Source organism: Ambystoma mexicanum, chromosome 10 (assembly GCF_040938575.1).
Source record: "Ambystoma mexicanum isolate Mex_15411 chromosome 10, UKY_AmexF1_1, whole genome shotgun sequence".
Lineage (NCBI taxonomy): Eukaryota > Metazoa > Chordata > Amphibia > Caudata > Ambystomatidae > Ambystoma > Ambystoma mexicanum.
In genome coordinates this window covers 1,228,009,373-1,228,032,849 of record NC_090932.1, presented here as the reverse complement: position 1 = coordinate 1,228,032,849, position 23,477 = coordinate 1,228,009,373, and the positions used below count along the sequence as shown (strand labels likewise).

The following is a 23,477-nucleotide window of genomic DNA, read 5'->3' as shown; positions in this document are numbered from 1 at the left end:
TTGAAGTCAAACCAAGGGATTAGGCAAAGGCAGGTCAAATGGAAGTCTGGGTCTTTGAAACAGGATATGAACAATCAGAAACAAAGTAACGCTACTATTAGAAGCAGCGTTGTGCGAGTGTAGCAAACTTTTAAGGGCACGGCAAGAGGCGGGGTCTGCGTAACCATGCTGTGGCCAGCTGATTCTTCATGTGACGCTTTGGACGTTCCTGTAGAGGAATAGACAAACGTCTCCTAGGCAACCTCCAGCGTTGCAGGAAGGGGGAAGCCAGATGCCTGAACAGAAAGGAACGCGTGTGAACACGAGAGGACCGTAAAGGGCGTAAACAGGACCCAGATGTAACTCCCAGGAAGTGGGTGGGACTGTCTGGTCCCACTCCACATCTGTGGTGCCCAAGAGTCTGGGTGTGGGGCACTAGTGAAACCAATAGTTGTCCCTGATTGGACAACTACTGGATATTTGAATAGTGCAGATCCTTACCATTGGTGGGCTTGGACTGGTTTACAGGCTGGATTTTGGCTAAGAAGAGGACTCCTGCAGCCATTTCTTGATATCAGCCTAGAGCCAAGAATTCCTTGTAGAAGAACAGCAGACACAAGATCCAAAGAAGACCCCTGAGGAGGCTTGGCATCCCTTCCGGTGTCTGGCCAGTTGAAGCCCTGTTTGACTACCTGATCTGTGAAGGTCCTGTGTGGTGCTTCAACCCCATGACTGGTGGGACCAAGCAGTCTCAACGTGTTTGAGGATCAAGCCCTGCTGAGCCTTTGGAAGTGTCCCTGGACCACCCGGTGGACTGTCAAGCTCTCCAGTGGGCTACCTCACTAGAACAGTCACCGTTCCATGGTTGCACCCAAAATTTCGGTGGTCGCTTTTAGGGAGATTTATCAGTTATATCAGTTTTATTCCTAACCCCCTCTCATAGTGAGATCCCCAGCACTTTTTGCTGGACTTCTGGACCTTCTTCTTGTTCTCCTGAATGAGGGGAGCCTTTTCCCCCTCATTCAATCTTACATATTCTAACCATGGGAACTCTGTTCTTTCTGTGTCACTTTATTTTATGGAGTCATGCTTTCCTCTGTCAAAGTCATCTGTGTTACATTTTTGCAGCACACAGCACCCTAGTGTTGCTGGGCACCCTTTGGGTTTTCCTTTTTTTAAATATTTTTTCATTTTCCCTAAGAACTACTGTTCTTAATGAAAGAGGGATACTTTGTATTCTTACTAAAACTTGAATTTATGAGAGATTAGCACACACCACCGTATGTGGAGTGCTAATGAGATACCTAGTAACCCCCCTCTCTTTGCTCTTGTGACTTTTTGGTTAAAGTGACAACCCTAAAGTTATGGCTGGTGGCAGTGGGCATGCTCTACCAACTTTCGTGCACTTTTCTTCCACGTGCTGTACACACAACCCCGGTTAGGCAAAAAAGGGGTCACCTATGTTCTACCATTCTGGAAGGGGGAGGTCTGAATGAGAGTTTTGCCTTTGACAGGAACCCTTTGTGTGCCCGCCAAGGATCCAGTGTGTCTGATGGAGGGAGAAGGGGAGGAGCCCAACACTGCCCTTTCCTTTGTCTGCTGAAGTGCCTGAATAGAACCAGTTCCCCACTGGGGGGCTGACTGTCCTGACTGGACAGCCACACGTCCCTTCTGTAAACTGCAGGGAGAGTTTGCTGAGGAGTGAATGGGAATTCCTAATAAAAAGTGAGGTTCAGAAGGCAGAAGGCAGCCGACCACTGGAACAGAAGATCCGAAGCAGAAGACGGCAGACCCTTCCAGTACCGTGAAGCGACAACTGCTATCCTGACCCAGTTTTCTTATCGACAGAGGAGCTATGAAGAGGACTCTGTTCCTTTGACCGGGGGTATCAAATACACATAAGACGAGCGGCAGAACAAGCCACCCCCCTTTACCCCCGGACATGCTGTGACTTTCCAGGGCTGCATGCCATTGTTAGGCACGATGGTATGCAGTACCCTTTGGGCGCACTACAATAACCTTCACCTCCTGGCAATAGGGACCCAACCTTTGGTATAAGTCTGAACTACACAGGCTGGTAGTGTGGTTGAGCAGCCAGGCTTATCTCAAGAGGGGTCAATGTAAGCAGTAATATGACACAGAGTTTCACAGTAGCATTTATTCAAATAAACACTTACACTCAAGGTTTCTTGATAAAAAACAATTAGTAATTTATTACACAGTTAGTTGTACAAGCCTTCCTCAGAAGGGAGCAATATATGTAAAAATTAAAATACACTCAGTTTCTCTAAATTAGGTGACTCATTGGGGATGGCACAAAGACACTCCCTACACCCTCAGGTGACTTAAATAGCTAGGACACTGTGGACATTGATTTATCACTACTACATTTAGAGCAATACTGAGTTTGGTGTCAAAGATAGAATAGAGGAATAAAACAAAGGTTAGCAAATAATTCACAAACAGGTAAGTACTTTTGAAAACCTTCCAATGGCAAATAAGTATAACCCTTTCCTGGCAAAAAGGTAAAGCACAGAGTCAAAGGTGAGAAGAGTTTCAGGGAGCCAGGACAGCCGATATGAATTGCACAATGTCAAGGGGAGCTGAAGATCTTCTTTGCAGGTAGGTAAAGATTCTTGCTAAGTTTTTAGAAATGTTTGTAGAAAATAGAACACTTGGAGGGCCACAAGTTGGGAGGCTTGTGAAGGGCAAAGCTTTAGCAACTCTGCAAGGTAACCAAGGCAGGTCCCAACTGAGAGCAAGTAAGGCTGCACAACAACAAGTACGTTCTTAGACTTTACAGTATCTCTGGTTAGAAGAAATGGTTCCAGCTGGCTTCTGTTCCTGTACAGCTCTGCAGATCCTGTTGTTCCTGTGCCTCAGTCGTGGGGACAAGAGTGAGGATGTCTAGGGACTCCTACTCTGCAGTGGGAAGGTCAGCGGCAGCAATGGGCAAACTTCAATTCAGCGGTTCTTCAGTGTTACAGCTCCTTGCGTCTGAGAGCAAATAGCAACACTGCGGTTCTCGGATACCACGTCAGACTTTCCTTTCTTCTGGGGTCCAGCACTCTGTTGAGGTGGCGCAGGCTTGACCAGTCCTGCATCAGGGAAGTCTGGAAGATCTTCCTAGAGATCGGGTCTGACTTAAAAGCAAGGCACACAATCTGTTGATCCTCTCCCTGGCTCTTCGGTTCCAGCAGCAGCAGCAGTGGAAATGCACCCAGCTTCAAGAGGATGTCCAGATGGGCTTACTTTGGAGTCGACTGGTCCCACCAACTCAAAGGGAGAAGTCGTCCTTGCAGGGCTTCTCTAGTCGGGCTTCAGCACAGCAGCAGGGCTTCATCTGGCAAACCAATAGTCCAGGAGTTGCAGCAGGCGTCTCTTCCAAGTTCTTCTTCGGATTCCTTCGTCCTGTGGTCGACTGCCTTCCAAACCAAAAAGCCTCACATTTTATGCAGGTTTCTCCCATTCATTACAGCCTAGCTGTCAATTACACCGCAGGGTGGCAGTCCTTGCCGGACAGCTGGTCAATCACCTTTGGGTGCATTCCTGTAACCAAGGGGATTAAACAGAGGGAGTTGCGGGCACCTCCCTCACTTCCTTTCCCTGCCAGACATACTGGAGCAACAGGCGGGCTTCACTCGTGAATACCGCCAAAGACAAAACGAACAAAGGGACCAAACCTACTTTGGCGCGCAGATTAAATCTCAATAAGGACTTTTCCGACAAGAAATAGGGAAAAAAGAAGACCAGGGCCATTTTGACAAAATGGGCACCCATGGGTGCCTTACCGTGGCTGCGAATGCAGCCCGCTGTAAAAACACAAAATGGAAGTAAAAAGTAAACCACTGCCATCAGCCATTAACTGTAGAAAGAGTAACAAAAAACTGTTACATGAGAAACTAGACAAAGGGGATACTAAGTAACCCCTTCAGCACCCTATGGTAAGATAATGTGTGCTGGGTCTAGAAAGTTAGAAAATGTAAGTAAGTCAATTTCACTTAACTGCTCTTGGAAACAGAAGTTTCATGGAGAGAAGGTATTTAAAACTAGGGGAAATCTATGAGACGTGGTTTGGCACGCAGAGTAAGTCTCAAGCAGGACCTTTCCACAAAGAAATGGCGAAAAAAGAAGACTGGGCCATTTTGACAAAAATTGCACCCTTGGGTGCTTTACTGCAGCTGCGAACGCAGCCCGGCTATACGCACACCACGATAGTTAAAAGTAAACCACTGCCACCAGCCATTCATCGAGGAAAAGTAACATAAAAATGTTACATGAGAAACTAGACAAAGGGATTACTAAGTAACGCCTCCAGCACCCTATTGTAAGATAGTGTATGCTGGGTCTAGAAAGTTACAAATGTAAGTAAAGCCAATTTGACTTCACTGCTCTTGGAAACAGTAGCTTATCCAAGAGAAGGTATTTAAACCTTTGGGAAATCTGAAAGAATTCCATGTGCCACTGCACCGAAGGTGCTGTGTGACACAATGTAAAATATGATGCTTATGGAGTTTGTCATACTCCACAACCAAAAGAAACACAGTGTTCAAATGACATTAAAAAAATACATGAGAGAGTGGGGGAAAGTGTCTCACTCTCTCCAGGTTAAAAATTAAAGTCCTCAAAATCCAGCAAAGTTGCTTGGGGGGTCTCTAAGGTAGAGAGGAATTAGCACATTTCAGAGAATTCTCCCTAACACTCGTCCCCCCAGACTAAGGGACAGGAGGATTTAATCCACCCCTGGATGAATCTCCTTACTCCAGTCGGTCATACTTTCTGGAGAGACCATCAGCATTTTGGTGATTACACCCCGACCTGTGTACTATGGTAAAATCAAAAGGTATCAGGTAATAAAATCAAGGCAAAAATTTCACCGGTATAAAAAAATCACGGCAAAAATGCTGTGGTTTGACCTGGTAAAGGTGTACACCATTATACAATTTAAGGGGAGCAGGGGTTGTAGGGGTGTCTACCACTCCCCTTAAATGGTATTATGGGTCCGGGGGTTGCAGGAGTGTCCACTGCATCCTTTACATGAGTGTGGCGGCAAAACCACAGCATTTCTGTCACGATATTTTGTATTCACAGCCATTTTTGCAGCGATTTTAACACATGGAACCAAATCAAACCCCTTTAGGCTGATTGACCATTTTAACAATTTAGGATTTTCCCCCTTCATCTGCATTACCATCTCAAGGGTCAGTGGTCTGTTTGAATTGCAAAAGTAGATCCATACAAGTATGGTCTAAACTTCTTCAAAGACCGCACAATGGCAAAACATTCAAGCCTATGGTTGCCCACCTTGTTTCAGGGTCTTTCAGTTGTCTACTGATGAAGCAGATTGAGTGTTCCCTGCCTTTCTCATCCAGCGGAGTCAGAACTGCACCTATACCTGTTTTTGAAGCATCAGTTTGTACAATAAAGGATTGGTTGTAGTCAGGAGCTCTCAAGACTGGAGCTTGACAAAGGGGTTTCTTAAGTCCTTCAAATGCCTTAGTGCAAACCTCATTCTACCTGACCTTCTTGGGGAATTTGGGTGAGGAGGTCATATTCAAGAGAGAATGTGATAGTCCCATAGTTCTCAATGAAGTTCCTATAGTAACCTCTGAGACCCAGAAAGGCTCTCACTTGGGTTTGAGTAGTAGGGGTGGCCCAGTCTTGTACAGCTTGTACTTTGCTAGGTAATGGCCTTATTTCACCTCCTCCTACCTCATGTCCAAGGTAGACCACTTTACTCTGACCAATTAGACATTTACTTGCCTTTATGGTCAGACTGGCCTGCTCAAGAGCCTGCTATACATATCCCAAGAGGTCAATATGCTCATTCCTGTTGGGGAGAATTCTCTGTTAAAGCTAATTTCCCAAACCTAGTTAGTCCCCCAGCAGTTTTGCTGGATTTTTTCTCCCACTCTTAGACATGATTTGAGATATCCTTTGACTTTGTAATGTGTTTTATGGGTTATGGGGTCTTTTACTCCATAGGGTTTCATGTGGTTTTTGGTAAGTGTGTTACACAGCACCCTCAGTGCAGTAACACAGGGGTGTCATAGTGACCCCCAAACATAGACTCCATACCCTGGGACTGACTACTGTCTCCCAGGGCATGTAAAGTCACAATTGACTTTACTAGTCTTAAATTGTGAACAGAACCAGTACCAACCATCATATTGTGGAAGTACTGGTAATGGTAATTAGATTGCCCCTGGGTCTGTTTTTCGAGGGGGCACTGTGCAGTCCCCCCTCGTCGAGTTTCTGGTTGCTGGCAGTGGTTACCACGCAAAATATTCCACCGGGATATTTCCTATGGGATTTTCCCATTCATTTTAAACGCACCACTTTTTGGTGCAATGTTAAAGATACCGCCGGGTTCTTTATTTAATATTTAGTCCCCGGTTGGGTCTTTTTGCCAGGACTCGGTTTTAAAATGGCATTTGTGTTCGCCTCTGTAACTCCAACCCAAGTCGAGCCCTCTGTTCCACTTTTTGGCGGGCTTCTCCACAGAAGCCTCCAAAAGTGGTGCCACTCTGTCTGGGTCGACAGGATGTGTGGGAGGGGGGTTTAGGCACCCTGGACTGAGGTGCCTCGACAACTCAAGTCGCACTCTTGTGTGATTGGCCCGGTGGTAAGCCGCCGGGCTCACCACTTAGCATGTTTGAGTGACAGCTAGGACTGATGAATGGGGGTTTTCTGCATAAAAGCAGGGCTTTGGGGACTGGAACTTCAGAAGTCGCCACAGGACCAAAGAATCCAAAGAGGGAGAAGCTGAGCCGACCTGCAACGATGACACCACCGGTGGAGCCCCGCTGAACCGTCTCACCACTTCCCAACGACAGAGAAGATCTTCATCCCGGAGAGTCTTCTTCCTCTGAGCTGGTGGGGATAACCAGTTTGCCCTCTTTTTCGCCTTCCTGGATCATCCCGTGGTCGAATAGCCCGTGCCTAGCAGCCTGGCGGCCGGATAGCCACGCTTCACCACTACCGCGAATAAAAGGGTAGTACCTTGTAACCGGGAAACTCCGCGGCTGGTTTCTTCCCTGGCAGTGCAACGACCTCCAGCTTTCCTCCACGTCGCGATCTCCTCTTCCCCTGGACGAAGCACCGACTTGCTCCCGCTGCCAGGCACAACTGCCCCCGTCGGAGCTATCTCACCATTTCAGGTACTGAGTCCCGCCTGGTCTCCCTTGCAACAGACTGTTCAAGGTGTCCCGTAAATCCTTGACTTTCTATCCTGGGATGACCTGGGACCTACTAACTAACTTTTCCTAATCTTGAGCCAACCCTTTTTGAACTCTTTGCAACAACTCTTTAAAAGTACTATTCAACTGTGTGATCTTGGCCACATTCCGCCTTGCTCTCTTCAAGAGTGGGCCTGGCCTGTGACTTTCTTGCTCCTCAGTAGACTCTGCCTTTTCTGACTTGCTCTGTTTCTCCTAAAGTGTTGGTATTGTGAATGTTCCTAATTCTGCCTTTTACCCTCCCTTTTTAATTAACTTATTGGAGTACCATCTTAGGTTAAGCGCTCACCTGTGTCTGAAAATAAGTGGTGTTTTTAACTAAGACTTGTTCAATAAGCGATCAGGGATGTATATATATATATATTAATAGTGACTGTGTTTTGAACTTGCTTGCCATATTAGTGTTAGTGTATATTACAAGGTGCGTTTTTAAATAAATAATTATATACTTTTATACCCAAGCTCTTGTCAGTGTTTGCTTGTGCTACTGTATCTTGGTACCTATCTTGTATACTCTATATACTGTCTAACTCTTCTTGAGGGAAGTCTGGCTGCTCAGCCACAGCTACCAGGTAAATCTGGGTGGTACAGACTGCTACCAATTGGGTTTACTGCCAACACCTGTAGTCTTAAGCCTTTTGCAGTGGTCCATAAGAGAACTGCACAGGTTTCTGCCTAACAATTCCAAGTAGGGCTAACACAATGTCATCAAAGTAGGTCATACTGAAGTCCTCCATCCCATTCAGAACATGATTTACCATCCTTTGGAAGGTATCAGGTGCATTCTTTAGTCCAAAAGGCATTGCCTTAAACTGGTAGAGCCCTGCTGAGGTCGAAAATGGAGTTTTCTCCTTGGCATGGTCTCTCAGAGCTATTTGCCAAAAGCCTGATGTTAGGTCAAATGTACTGAGGTACTTGGCTGAACCAAGTTTGTCCACCAGCTCATCTGTCCTAGGTAAAGGATGGGCATCAGTCGTGGTGACTGCATTAAGAGCTCTATAGTCCACACAGAATCTCAACTCCTTGGATCCTGCCTTTGGCACAAGTACAACTGGACTAGCCCATGGACTTGTAGATGGCTCGATTACCCCAAGCGCAAGCATCTTCTTGACCTCTTCCTTTATGTGGGTTCTTACATGGTCTGACATTCTGTAACTCCTGCTTTTGACAGGTAGACAGTCACCAGTGAGAATCTGATGCTGGCCCCAAGGGGTCAAGCGTGGTGATAGTGAAAACAGAGGGGCAAACTGATTTAACAGAATGTTGCACTCATCCTGTTCCAGGGTCAGATCAGAAGAGAGATTAGCTCCTATCTTTCCATCTAAAGGTTGTCCCCTGAGGAAGTCAGGTAGAGGCTCACTCTCCGCCTCCTCCCGAGCAGAGGCTAAGAGCAAAGCTCCTAGTTCTGGTCTAGAGGCATGGGCTTTTTAGGCGGTTGGTGTGAGGCGGTTGGTGTGAAAGATGCTGGGGGGCTCCTTAGGATTGCCTAGGTCCACCAAATAATTGACCTCTCCAAGTTCTCCGACAACCTTGAAGGGTCCAATCCATGTGTCCTGTCAGGCCCACCGCCTTGTAGGTACCATAACTAGAACTAGCTGGTCTTGAGTAAACTCAACCATGTTGGCCTTCTGGTCATGCCAATGTTTAACCAGAGCCTGACCTACTTTCAAGTTATCAGAAGCTTCTGTCATCATGTGTGTCATTCTACTTTGGAGACCTAACACATAGTCAGTGACTCTCACTGGCCTGTGGGAAGGAGCATTCTCCAACCCCTTATTGAATAGGGCCAATGGACCTCTAACCGGATGACCATAGAGGAGCTCAAAGGGGCTGAAGCCAACCCCTTCTTGAGGGACTTCTCTATAAGCAAAGAGAAGGCATGGCAGTAGAAGGTCCCACTTTCTTCTAAGGGGTTCTTCTAAAACACCCATCATGCTCTTCATAGTTCTATTAAACCTCTCCACCAACCCACTGGGCTGGCAATGGTAGGCTGTTGAGAACGTGTAGGTCACTCCACAGTTTTTCCACATTGATTGCATGTAGTGGGACATAAAATTGGTCCCCCTGTCTGAGATAACCTCCTTAGGAAAACTTACCCTGGTAAAAATACCAAGGAGGGCCTTAGCCACTGCCTGAGCAGTAACAGTCCTCATAGGTATGGCTTCAGTAAACCTGGTAGCATGGTATACCACAACCAATATAAATCGGTTGCCTGAAGATGTGGGAGGGTCTAAGGGACCAACAATGTCGATTCCTACCCTCTCAAAAGGGACTCCCACTACTGGGGGGGCACCAAAGGTGACACATTCTTGGCTCCACTCTTGCCATAAGTCTGACGAGTGTGACAGCTTCTACATGATTTATATACATCAGACCCCATCTTGGGCCAGTAGAAATAAAGAGAAATCCTTTCCTTGGTCTTCTTAAAACTTAAGTGACCAGCTAAAGTAATCTAATGGGCTAACTGTAGACACTGGGGTCTCACATCCTGAGGCACTACAAGTCTTCTGTAGTCCCCTGGGGTAGACTCAAAAGGCTCACTGTAAAGGAGGCCATCCTCCCGGTACAGCCTGTGGTTCCCTCGTTCTTGCCCTTCCAGCTGGGAAGCTGCCTGTTGGCGAAGTCCTTCAAGAGTAGGACACTCTCTTGGACATCTGCTGAAGTCTGCCCTACAGGGGCCACCTTCTGCAAGCAATGTCCGCAGCTCAGGATGCTCTTTAGGATCCAGATCTCCAACAGGGAGAAGATCTTCTTCCAGCTCTGTGATCTTCCAGCTCTGTGATCTTCCAGCTCTGTGATCAGTAGCTGCTTCACCATCCTCTGGTTGGTCCTCCCACTCAGCATCAGCTGGTGGAGGGGTCACAGGTGTGACCTTGGACTGTCCTATCGGTGATGGCCTGGTTTTGTGCACAGGAGTGCTACTTTTCTGGTTTCCGCAAGACTTTGGGTTTCCCCTTTGTCTCTTTCTTCCTGGAATCAGAAGTTTGCTCTGCCTGTGGACTAGGAGTTAAAGGTTCCTCTGTAACAACCCACTGAAAGTCATCTAAAGTGAGCTTTCCGACCTTCCTAGTCTGCTCCTGCTTTCTTTTATTCAGAGGTCTGGGGCGATTGCTACAACTCCAAGAGTTTTTAAGTCATTCCCCAACAGAGCTCTCCCAGGCACCTCACTTTCTACACTGACGGGTATTCTTATACTCCTATTGTTGCACTGGATGAGAGCTGATAGTAATGGAACCATCTGGACAGGGACTCCTTCAAGCTTAGTGGGGCCTTTGGGTGCCTTAGCAACATCCTCAGTGTTGAAAAAGGTTTCATCGACCACTGTGATGCTGGCTCCTGTGTCTCTAATGGCAGGGGTTTACTGACCATTCACAAGTACACTGTCCTTGAAATATTCTTTTGAGTTATCTGGTATAGAGTTATACACATCGAAATTATGCTGTTCCCACAGACCCACGGACACCAATGAAAAACTGGCTGACACTCCAATGGGGCGTTCAGCCAAAAGATGAAAGTTTCCACTTGCCATACGAACTTCTCCCTCTGAGATGAAGGCTAAGGAGGTAGTGTGGTCTCCTGAAGGTTTACCTTTGCATCTGGGATCCCCTTTCACATGGTCAGTTTACCCACAAGCATTACATTTACCAAATGTTTTGACAAATGGGGGATTCTGCTGACCTCCCTCTGGTTTGGCACCAGAGGTTTCACTAGACTGACCTGCTTACCCTTTTGTTTGTGGCCCTCTTTTGGATGGGAGGATTTAGAATTCTCTTGGTCATCTTCTTGTGCTGCTTCCCCTCATCCTTTTTGTGAGTGGCCCCGTTGGCAACCCACAAGTCAGCAGCTTTTGCTAGCTTCTTGGGATCCATCTCTTGAGTCAGTCATGTGCTGTCTCAGCTCAGGAGAGCAGGCATAAAAAGGAGACTCCAACAAAAATAGATTTCTCATTCCTTCAAAGTAGATCACTCTGTAACCCTTAACCCAACCATCGAGGTGTTTCAAACATTCACACACTTGGGTAGCTCAAGTGCTATCATCAGTCTTTCTGAGGGTCCTGAACCTCAAAGTACTGGGAAAGAGTTTTCCCAAATCTAGCTATCAAAGCTAGCTTCACATTTTCATACTCCAATCTTTCAAGTTCCCCCACCACCATTACAGCACCAGTTGCAACCTGGGGGAGACGAGAAAAAAGCCAAAGAATCAACTGATTCCCTGTGAAACCCTGAATCCCATAATTGTATTCAAAAGCACCCAACCAATCCAAAATATCAAGTTTCACATCATACATACTCACTGTCTCTTTGGGTATGCAAGGCCTCTTTGGACTGAAGACCTAGAGGACTCTGGGAGGGAAATGTTTTCAAGAGACACTTTCTTCATTTCAAGAGCATGCTACATTTCTAACTCCCTGAGTGATGTCCTGATGTTTGGTTTCATCTTGGACCTGTAGCCTTTTGAATTCCAACTCAGGTCTCATTTTCTCAAGCGACACAAATTCTGGACTCAGTGATGGACCTTGTGGGGTCCCAGTGGCTAAAGGTTGAGGCAAAAGGGCCTGTTGAGGCAAAGAGGGGCTCCCTTCCTGGCACGCCTCTCCCTCTGCTGACTCTTCTAAGACATTAGAGTTAGACTCTGAATTATCATCCTCATTATCATTTTCCACATTTCCTGGGTTAGTGGGTGTGACCGGCCTACTACCCAGACTTTGATGATTCAACAATCTTGCAATTAGTTAATTTTCTTTCCTTTAACATAGAGATTCCGGACTTTACACATTTCTATTAGTTGCTCTACTCTTAAAATGATCAGGGCTTCCTGACTGAAGGTATCCATATTTGGCATGTTACAATTGCTATTGTAGTGGAGCTTAGCCTTGTGAAGGTGTTTAGTTGAACAAAAGTAAAGCAAATTCTTAGTGTAACAACTCTACAATTGATCCTCACCGCCTGCCACCAGTGTTGGGCAAGATTGTATGCAGTACCCTTTGGGTGCACTACAACAACCCTGACCTCCTGGCAATAGGAACCCAAACTTCGGCAGAAGTCTGTACTACACAGGTTGGTAGCGTGTTGAGCAGCATGGCTTATCTCAAGAGGGGTAAATGTGAGCTGTAGGGGAGTTACACAGAGATTCACGGTGACACGTATTCAAATAAACTCTTACACACAAGGTTTCTTGAATAAACAATTATTAATGTATGTAACAGTCAGTTTGAGTAAGCTTTCTTCAGAAGGGGCAATATAATAGTAACTCTAAAATACACACTCAGTTTCTCTAAATCAGTAAGTACCCATTTGGGATGGCACACAGACACTTCCTACACCCTCTGGTGACTTAAATAGCTAGAACACTGTGGACATTAATATATCACTGCTGCATTTAGAGTAATACTTAGGAGTAAGTCAAAGAAAAAGGCAAAGTAAGTTAACCTCTTCCTAGAAGGAAGACAAAAAACACAGTCAGAGGGAAGAAGAGTCATTCAGGGAGCCAGGCCAGGCCAAAGTCAATTGGACAAAAGTGTAGGTGAGCTGAAGTAATTCTTGCAGGTAGGTAAAAGTCTTGCACAATGTTTTAGAAATCGTTGTAATAATAAACTTTATTGTGGTTTAGTTCACTTAAGAACTTTACACAACATTCAGCGAATCCTCAATAATTCATAATATAATATAATACAGCATACATATTGTTTATACAATCCAACATAAAACATAACAATTGTGGATCATGATAAAACAATGCCCAATTAAAACAGTGACCTTAAAACAGGGAATTTGAATAAACAATCTAATACAAATAATTAAATAGATAATAAAACTAAAGACTCAAGGACTATGGAAAATTAAGTGTCGGCATATATCAACATATCGGTGAGACTTCTCGTAGTCTCCACACTACCCTATAATACAGTGTCATATTTCTTTGGTGTTCATTTAGTATTCTTTTAATAAAACACCACCCTGTTACCATAGCTTTAGCATAACCAGTTCTTTCATAACCTCACTTACACTATAAACAGTGGCATATCCTACAGGTCACACTGGTACAGTATAATTCTTAATAGTACGCCGTTTATGAAAACAGCTATGGGGCCATCTAGGTCAACAAAAAGTCATCTACTTCAAATGATTTCAATCTGTTGCCATATTCAATAAAGGGACATTTGCAAAGAGAGGGAATCAGTGTTCAAACATCGGTCCCAAAAGGACTCTTTTTGAATTGACTCAAACTGTGAACATGGGCCCCCAGGTGACCATATATAGGTCCCCATTTTTACACATCGGGAGAGCACATGTCTAGCTGTTTCTGGCTTATCAGTCTGGGTACAGGTACGACAAAATCTCTCCTCCAGGGGTGATGGCAACACTGTGCGTAATGGCAACTGATTTGTGCGAGGTTTAAGTAAGAAGGACCTGATGGAGGGTCCGGGCACAATAATAGGTAGGCTTGGGGTTTACAGTAGCGGTGCACCACATGTGAGACTTCCTCATAGCCTTTTAATTTGGATAGATGTGTGTAGTTCTTACACCATTCCCATCCATCCAACTTATTTACAAAGACCTTTTTTCAATGTATGAATGGGACATCTCGATTTGGGTTAAAAGTCCAGCCCACCTCCTCAAATAGCTTCTAATTTAATACTTGGAATTTTGAATCTGGGTATAGTTTCTTTGACTCAAGATTCCTGCCCACTGCCGCTAGCAAGTTGCAGCTTGGTTTAGTTCGAGATTTCAGATAAAAACATCTGCTAGCCCGGCTCGCCAGTCCACTCAGGGAGACAAGACCAAGTTCTAAGCGCAAATACTCCATTGAGCATGATGGACCCATATTCAACATCGCTCGCCAGAAATGGCCTTCCAATGTGTTAAGCCATGTAAAATCCTGCACGGCCAAAGCTTCAAGTCTGTATAATAAAGCAGGGGCAAAGCACTGTTTATACATCTGAAGGATCCCTACCAATGAGAATCCTGCATGCCCCCCAGCAAACTTAACGGACCTGTAATGTTAGTTGCTTCGCTCTTTCGGGCTTTTTTATTATTAATCGGGTCATAATCTGCATGCGCACTAAACTCCAGGCCGAGGTATGGATATGTCTCGACATAATCAATAGTGTCAAGCACTGTGTCCCTCCGGATCTTATTGACTGCATTTCTAGTTACTAGCATGACATTAGTCTTTTCCAGATTAATTGTCAGCCCCATTTCTTGGGCATGCCGGGATAATTCATTGAATAGGGTCTTCATTCCCTTGAACGTGCGGTCACAAATGACCAAGTCATCCGCATAGAGCATTCCCACAATGGGCAGAGTACCGACCCTCAGAGGGCAATTCGCCGCTCCGAACAAGCGCGGGAGGAGATCCGCTTTATACAATTGTATAAAATAGGGGCCGCCACAAACCTGTTTCACACCCATGTTAACCAGTATGGCATCTGGTACTCCTCCCCCGTGATCTAACCATCCTCTGGCGGAATTATTACTATGTAGCAATGACAATATGCGTAGAATCCAATCTGGACAATTTAAGGCTCTTAACCTAGCCCATAGTAAACCTCTATCCACCTGGTTAAATGCACTCTGAAAGTGGACAAAGTGGTATGCGACTTCGAGTGGTATGTATTAGTTAATCCAAGTACCCTGATATTGTGAGAGGTACCAGAACCAGGCCGTAAACCTGTCCGGGCTATGTTGAGAATGGGATTACTATTGACCCAGGTCTGCAGTTCCATAAACACAAGTGATGTAAAAATCTTCCCTGTGGTATCCAACATTGACAACAGACGGTAGTTGTTTGTGTTGGAGCGATCACCTTTTTTATGAACTGGAAAAAGAACCGACTGTTGCCAGGAGGACGGGATTGACCTAGTTCTGCAGACTCTAGTAAACAAGATTAATAGTATTTGAGCCCAATTTTCCGGAACCATTTTAAGCACCACATTAACAAGGCCATTTGGGCCTGGCGCTCTAGATCTCTTGAGTTTTGGTATGGCATCCACCAATATCCAGTGACTTAAAGGCACTGGTCAACGTTCACTTCAGACGGTTGTGTTAACAGATGTCTTAGTAGTGAAGAACTTGTCGGTGACATGTTCCGTCCATTTGGCCTCATGTATTGGGTTGAGAGTATTAAGCAATCTCTCCCCTCTTGCGGTCCACAGGTTCCGCCATATGTCCGAACTACCTTTGGTCATTAAGGCCAACTGCCTAACAGAAAGACGATGGTGTCTTAACCATTTTCGATAGTTCATCTTTGTCTTCCTAATTTCCACACACATTTGGGATAATTGTTCCCGCTGTCGACCAAGGGCTGTCAAAGTTTGAATATGCCAGCACATTTCGCGCTTTGCATCACGAATATTTATGTAAAAAATGTCAGTCTATTTTTCCCATACACTGTCAAAGCACATACAGATCGTCTAACAGGGTGAGTCAATTCCTTAATCCAGTGTTCAATTGCAGTGGGATCCATACCTCTAAGTCTCACTCGACCTACCATGTGCCCGGGGAATATTATGGCATTCATCTTGATTATTTTTTTATGACTCCAGTTTATTCTATTACCAGCATGATTGGTCCTCGCTTCTCCACACATGCTAATGTTCCCATGTGTAATGCCATTTTCTATCTCTAGGATTAGGATAGAGTGATTACTATTACCGTTCGCTAGCATTTTAAGTGTGAGTACTCGCTCTAAAACTATATAATTACCAGCCATATAATCAAGAGTAGCCACCTTATTAACCAGCTTCCAAGTAGTGTTTCCGGGCTGGTCACCTGTGGTACATCACTTAAGGAGTATGAGACCCCGATCATTAAGGAAATTGAGCCACTGTACTCCTTTGTGATTAAATCTATTATGTGACATGGTGCTTCAGACAGATACATTTTGATAGGAGCCTGCACCTTCACGGTCAAGACATCTGGCATTCCAGGCACCACATAGGAGGACAGCTTTATCAGAGAAGGCAGTGTACCATTTCAATAACAAACCATCTACCTTCTTCAACAAACCCTAAGTGACGTTGTTGCCTGGGGATCATAAATATTCACCAGCAATAGGTTCAGTGTGGGCCTGTCTTCTGTGTTTAATGAAATCTCTACTGCCAAAAGGTTGCTTCCAGGGGGTCCTGATGCAGTTAGTCTTGGGTTATGCTGGTTTATAATTCCAAGCATAAACCCACCCGTGGGGCGACCCCGGGCACCCTTTGATGCAAGTGTCTGAAAGACGACTTAGCCATCCAATACACAATCAACGGTTACCCAGGTTTCCTGCAAAGAAAAAAAATGTCACAATCAGATGATCCAGCGACTCACCCCACTGTAACCAATGAGTGAAGCCCTTGGTATTCCAACTAAGTACAGTGAAATTTCACTTGGTTGAACATTTGCGGGCAATCATCCATTGTAGCCATTGCCAACCTTGCGCATCCTCAATACTGTCAGGAGCTGAGGCTGGGTTATGCTTTTTCACAGGGTTAAGGAGATCATGCCGACAGTTACAGCCCTGGCGTCTGGCAGGAGTCATGTCCTCCTGAATATGAACATCCAGAGTATAGCCCATATGGGTTATAGACTGATTATGTTGGTGTATTAATGTAACTGTCTTGGGTAGGCAACAATGCACCCTAGTCACCTTCTGGGATTGATTACGAAGGGTTTCTATAAATTCAAAATCCCCTGAATTAAGAATTCTTAATGACAGGATTTTGTTAAATAATTCCAGCAATAGCTGAGGTCTTACTAGGGGCAATAGTACATTTTTTCATATCCAAGACTGCCATAGGGGTTTTATCAGGTAATATGGGTGCAGCTGAATTGGGGATTGGAGTAACTAGAGAGGAATGTGGGTCATTTTTCTTAGTTGGGCTATCTTTGGTGGTAATACTGTCAGTGAGAGAGCGATAGGGCCTGATCATTATCGGGTTCTTCACCCATCAGCCAGGTAGCCAACTGTCCAAGACGACCTCTGCTTTTTTCGAGCCACTCTTTACGTTGTTTTTTTTTTTTTAACAGGTTTTTCTCTGTGCGTAAGGTAGAATTGAGTGGTTGTGTACCCAAAGCACTCACACTTGCTTCCGCCTCGTCCCTGGTCTTTTTTGAGTTTAAGTTGTTGTCTTTTAGCCCAACGTAGCCGCTTTCTTGAGCGGAAGGGATTTACAGGGCTAGTTGCCTCCTCTCTGGGAATGGGGAGGGAACTGGTAGCTGCTACCACTACCTCCACCGTCGGGGCCGTAACACCTGCAAGAGGAGTCTTCGCCCTGATCCCGCTGGCCGAAGGGCCCCTCTTCCTGGGGTCCAAGGGCACCTGGGTGTCCACTCCCCTACCACCAATAAGCAGCTTGTTCAAAGCCTTAATACATGATCCCTGTTTCTTCACATCCTCATGTACTGCCCCACAAAGTTTAAGTAGAATTTTGACAGCAAAATTTAATATATTGATACTCTGAGGGGAAGAGGAAGAATTATGCACACTGAAATACTCTGTTTCGTGTTCAGGATTAGACCGGGTCTCATATAACAAGTTAAGAATCGCCGACAGTCTCAGGATGCAAGAAGGTAATAGTGCCGCGTGCCAGCGAGATAGAACCTGCTCCAGCACCCATGCCAATGTGGGACGTAGGGCAGGCCTGAGTCTCTGATGTGTTTGCCTGGAGCCAGAGGCGGGCTTCACTCGTGAATCCTGTCAAAGACAAAACTAACATAGGGACCAAACCTGGTTTGGCGCGCAGAGTAAATCTCAAAAAGGACCTTTCCACAAAGAAATGGAGAAAAGAAAGAAGACCAGGGCCATTTTGACAAAAATGGCACCCTTGGGTGCTTTACTGCAGCTGCGAACGCAGCCCGCAGTAAAAGCACACCACAGTAGTTCCAAGTAAAAGACTGCCACCAGCCATTCATCGAGGAAAGGGTAATATAAAAATGTTAGATGAGAAACTAGACAAAGGGTCTAAGTAACCCCTTCAGCACCCTATTGTAAGATAGTGTCTGCTGGGTCTAGAAAGTTACAAATGTAAGTAAAGTACATTTCACTTCACTGCTTGTGGAAACAGTAGTTTATCCAAGAGAAGGTAGTTAAACCTTTGGGAAATCTGAAAGACTTCCCTGTGCCACTGCACTGAAGGTGCTGAGTGACACAATGTAAATGATGATGCCTATGGAGTTTGTCAGACTCCACAACCAAAAGAAACAGTGGTCAAATCACATAAAAAAATACATGAGAGTGGGGAAAAGGACTGCACTCTCTCCAGGTTAATCAAGTCCTCAAAAGCCAGCAAAGTTGCTGGGGGTCTCTAAGGTAGAGAGGAATTAGCATATTTCTGAGAATTCTCCCTAACAAGTGTCGTCAGCATAGCACTGGAAATTTGAGCAGAGAATGGAAATGCAGTGAGCGAGAGTTGCCAGGTATTTGTTGAACAGCCAGGGCGAGAGGTTAGACCCCTGGGGCACACCACAGGTAGAGAGGAAGATGGAAAAAAGGAAGGATCCAAGTTGGACCTGGGAGGGTCAATCAGAGAGGAAAGAGGTCACAGTCTCGACCACCCAACTTGTCATGGGAGTTTGATTTCCAGTTAGACAAAATCTTGAGCCCTCTCTACCACAGTGCGACTGTGTGAGGGTGAATGCTGAACAACGAAGTGGATGCATACAATTTGCTGGCTTTTAGGGAGCAGTTCAGCTGCTGGACTTCCTCTTCCTCTTCCATGTGGTCTGTGCTATTGATGCAGATTGGCATTAAATGTCTGTTGCCAGCCCTCTGGGGCCTACATCCATTGAAAGGCTAAGAGAATATTACTCAGATATTGGTTTCTGGCATCCTCTGTTTAACCTGACTGCACAATTCTTTTCTTGGTTTTGAACTGCCATCTGTAAGAATACTTATGTTTTGGGGGTTTGGTCTAATTTCCTGAAAATAGAACTTTGGTGGCAATACCTACATTAGAGTAAACGACAGACCCATTCACTTTAAGGGGCCAATTCCTAAGAAGGCAACAAATAGCCTTCAACACAAGAGAATAGGAAGTATGCATGCACTTATAAGAGTGCAGAAAACGAAAGACACAGCTCTCAACTTTGTAGTTAATAACCGGGGCAAGGAAGAAGATGTCTCCAAGTCTTCCAGATACTACTAGCCCACCTGCTTTGTAGGCATCCATTTGGGAGTAACAGGTTCTTCCAGGCCAGAACAATGATTTGTTAAGAGGAATGCAGGAAAGAGAAAATATTAGTAACAACAAAAAAAAATGACAGGTGGGAGAGAATAAACAGGAACTAATCAGGAAGAGAAATGAGGCCGAGTTAACAGGCAGTAACAGAGACAGATGTAATCGGACAAGTTTTGGTCAGAGTGGAGATAAGCAGCAATCAGAAACAGTTGATATGAGTGAAAATAACTTTAGCACTGCTAAAAGTATAAGGCAACCAACGAGAAGAAGCAATTAGAATGAATGGGAGGCAGAAGGCAACTCAAATAGAATGGAGAGATCAAGTATAACAGAAATGTTACTGGCAATCAGTGTGGCTGTCAGTGTGTACTTGTAAAATAATGGTTACCCAAGAGTGACACAGCTGGCATACAACTGTACAAAAAAGTATGTCTTCCTCCAAAGATTTTTTTCTTTACATTCTCCCCAGTCAACAATTAAAATGGCGTTTGGTTCCCCTGGATTCTTTTTGCCTCCCCACAATCAAGATGGCGGCACATGAGGAATGGCCTTGGGTCTGAGCACCCGCGGTGCAAACATAGCCTACATCATGTCTGACCACTGCAGAGCACAAGCCTTGGGTGCTGGTTAAACAAAATAAATAATTTTAAAAAATCAGTTGACAAAGAACCAACCCAAAAGAAATGAATGTTTTGTTTGCCGGGACCTTTTTTTATACTTGACAAATCTGGATTTCTGATATGCTATCCTACAAAATGTTTGTTGGTGGGGTCTAGGGAAGGAAGGAAGGAAGTAAGTAGAAGTGCCTTGCTGTCTGTCTTCCTAGGTATAAGAACATTACAGACACTCACGGGTTCGGCGAACACCTTTCTCACACTACACATCACTTGGGTGGGCCCCTGTAAAAAGACATGTTGAAAGCTTCTAGAAGGATATGCATTGAATTGCAAATTATGTGGGTTGTTGGAAGAGATTGTGTGAATTCTGTTCTAAAACATTTCTTTTTTTCCTCCCACAGGTGTAAAGTTCGGAAGCGTTTTTGTTATGCATGCACCCCAAAACCCTGACCTGCCTGTAGGAAATTATATATTAATGATCCCATTGTATTGCAATCAATGGAGTAAATGAGATTGAAACAATTATAACAGTTGTGTATATCAAAATTCTGGCTATGGGGTAGGAGTACAAAGGTGGCCCAGCGGCAGAAAATCTCTTATTTTAAGACTCTCTATTAAACTGCAAATGTAAATCATGCATATAGATATAGATTATATGCTGCACATTCAGGTGTGCTTTAAGTGGATTTAGTCTGGAGAGAATAATTAGACGGCAAATAAAAACATGCTCTCTTTGAAACAGTTGACTGAGACCCATATCAAAAACTCACCGGTCATCTGCCACAGTGGCCAAGTAGAGCCCTTCTGGGGAGAAGCGAACAGAACGCAGGGAGCTCAGCTGTGCATCACTCATTCTGTAATCTAGGGCTGGCTGAAGGTAGTCATGGCTAACGGGAGAGAGAAGATCCGGACGTTAAAACCTACACAGAAACAGACTTTTCAAACAGGAGTAATAAATAAGGCTCCGATTAAGTTAGAGATCCATTACTTAAGAACAACATTTCTGCATTAATTTGAAAAATGAGATGTTGTCCTGTGCAGATCATTCTGCAGGAAACTATTCGCACAAAGCCCAATTATTATTACAAGTACCATAAAAACACATAGTATTCATTATTAACTGTTATTTTCGACCACCACTAAAAGATAAATGTAGAAAATACTACCAGTGGCTCAATAGAAGTACAAAAGAAGGCTGAAAGTGTCTCCACGTGTCTATATGTGAGCACCATAAAAGTAGACCAACAAATGTGGAAAGGAAAGTAAACATACACCTTTCATTCTACAATAACCACACATTCAGAGCAATGCAAAGATAAGAAACAACTCAAATTACAAGTTTAAGTGTTGCAAAACATTTCACATCAAATTCTATACAGACATAAGAATTGTACCCTAATTATTGGTCTAGCTGGAGTGTGCAGCTGTACAGTGATGCCAATTCGCCCAGGAGGGTTGAAACCTGAGAGGTTGCTGAATGAGTAGTTGACTTCAGCAGCCAACATTGCTCTAGGATTGATAAGGCTCTCCTCCGAAGGACACAGTTTTGACTTTACTGTTTGCAGTGTTGCCTGGAGGAAAGTAATCCTTTGCACAGCAAGTTGTGCCTCCAAGTCACTGTGCTGACTTGGAGGCACAACTGTCGAAAGTCTATTGGAAACGTAGATGCGCCTTCTGTGTTGAATCTTTTTTGATCAGCAAGTCACTGAGGTAAAGGTAAACATACAGTACATGTTCTCTTTGTCTAAATCTGACATTCATTTTAAGACTACTTTTGTCCATAAACTGAATTTCTAGTGAATGGCTGCAATAAAAATATGGGAGTACGCATCCTACCGGCCTATTGTACACATCCAGCCTCTGGGGAGGTGTGGAAAAATAGAGATGCAGTAACATTCGGGAACCTTTTCTTACTGTATTTGCTATGATCAAATTCTCTTTTTTACTAAAATTGTGGATTTTTTTATTGCTTTGGGACTTTTTGTATGGTTCCTTTTTTGTAAATGCAATTTTGTTTCTTCTGGAGGAGTGGGATGGCGGGAGATGGGGAAGGGAACTTTGTAACTGACTGCTTCCGATTTGCATTTGGCTTTCCACCTGCTGCAGAGCATGCTATTGATGTTTGCCAATGATGGGCAAGCTTCTTTGGGAGAACTTATTTGGAAGAGTGGCACAAGCATTTAAATTTCCTCTCCTTCGGTTTGAATCCCACCGATTTAAAGGTGTCCATTTTGGCCTTCACAAAAGTAGCTCCACAGAGTCTGCATGTGTGCCAAAGAGATTCACTTGAAGAGGGGAGGCCAGGGATCTTGGCCTGCCAGACTTACCCACTACACCACGATTATGGACAATGGGCATGGCAACAGTTATTTGTGGGTACGTTTGCTACATCTTTGGTTCACCAATAACTTGATTTATGTTACTAAAGATGTATTTTTGAAGCTTCCACATCTCTTTGAAATGGACGACCTCAGCGTATATGCAGTTTGTGTGATCCTGACCTATTTTTAGTGTATAGTTAGAGATCTTTGTATCATCGCTCACCTCATCAGGTGTTGGGGGCATTGGTGAATCCATAAGGCTACCCTTGCTGGGGGAATTGGTCCTCTATTTAGGTCTACTGTGTAGCACTACTACCTCCTTCATGAAAAGCAGTGCAAGGGACCTGGTTCACCTCTTCTATGCTTTTTTCCCCTCAAACTCCAATCCGGACAGGCTGCTGGCAGTGTGATTTTATTTTTACACCTTGTGTGCACTCCTGCCATCTTTACTTTTTTACAGTCCGATAGCCATTTAACCACAAAAGTGGCCTAAATGGCTAACCTCATAGTTTAGGCCTTGTCTTTTTGTTGCATTGTCTTTGTTGTCAGTGTTTCTCTAGGGCAGGGAACCTGGGACCTAGACTTTTTGAACCAGGAAGTGGTTTGGAATGGGCAGGTAGGCCTAAGCCTCCTATTCCACACCCAAGCTACGGTGAGATCCATTACTGTGGCATAGCTGGATTTAATCAATTAGATAGATGCGTGGAGTTTGAATTTTGCCAATCCTCTGATAAGTGGATGGTTGGGTTTGGGGGCACCCGTGGTGGGGGGCCTGGAGTCATTCCACAAGATGACCACTGGAATTGAAGTGGGAAAATTGATTCTTTGTCCTGCATATTGCTAAAGGCCTTCTGCAAGTTTGCAGAAGCTTTATGTCGGTTAGCCTGGTTTATCCAGAGTGATAGGAGGAACTCTAATTAGGAATGTGGATTCCGAAGCTCTGCTGCGCCCAACCAGGAGAATGGGCTCTTTTGTCATGTAGAAACACTTGTGTACATGTGTGTTATAAATGACTTGTATCACTCAAATCGTTTGGTCACCCACAACATCAGCTGTAGACTCTTGCTGGGTCAACAAAGACTGCTTTTCTCATTTGCTAAATCCCTGAAGTCCATCTTTGATGTGGGTACAGGAGCAGAAGTCCATCTTCACCGCAGATCGG

The 23,477-nt window shown here is 44.6% G+C and overlaps 1 protein-coding gene across 4 annotated transcripts in view; it reads right to left on the bottom strand.

Annotated features, from left to right (window-relative positions):
* Positions 1-23,477, bottom strand: part of WSB2 (WD repeat and SOCS box containing 2) — a 263,989-nt gene that overhangs the window by 49,037 nt on the left and 191,475 nt on the right. For all 4 annotated transcript variants that reach the window (XM_069619202.1, XM_069619204.1, XM_069619201.1 and 1 more), the window contains one exon: positions 20,765-20,881. In XM_069619202.1, coding sequence (XP_069475303.1) covers positions 20,765-20,881 — 117 coding nt within the window. The remainder of the gene's footprint in view (positions 1-20,764; positions 20,882-23,477) is intronic.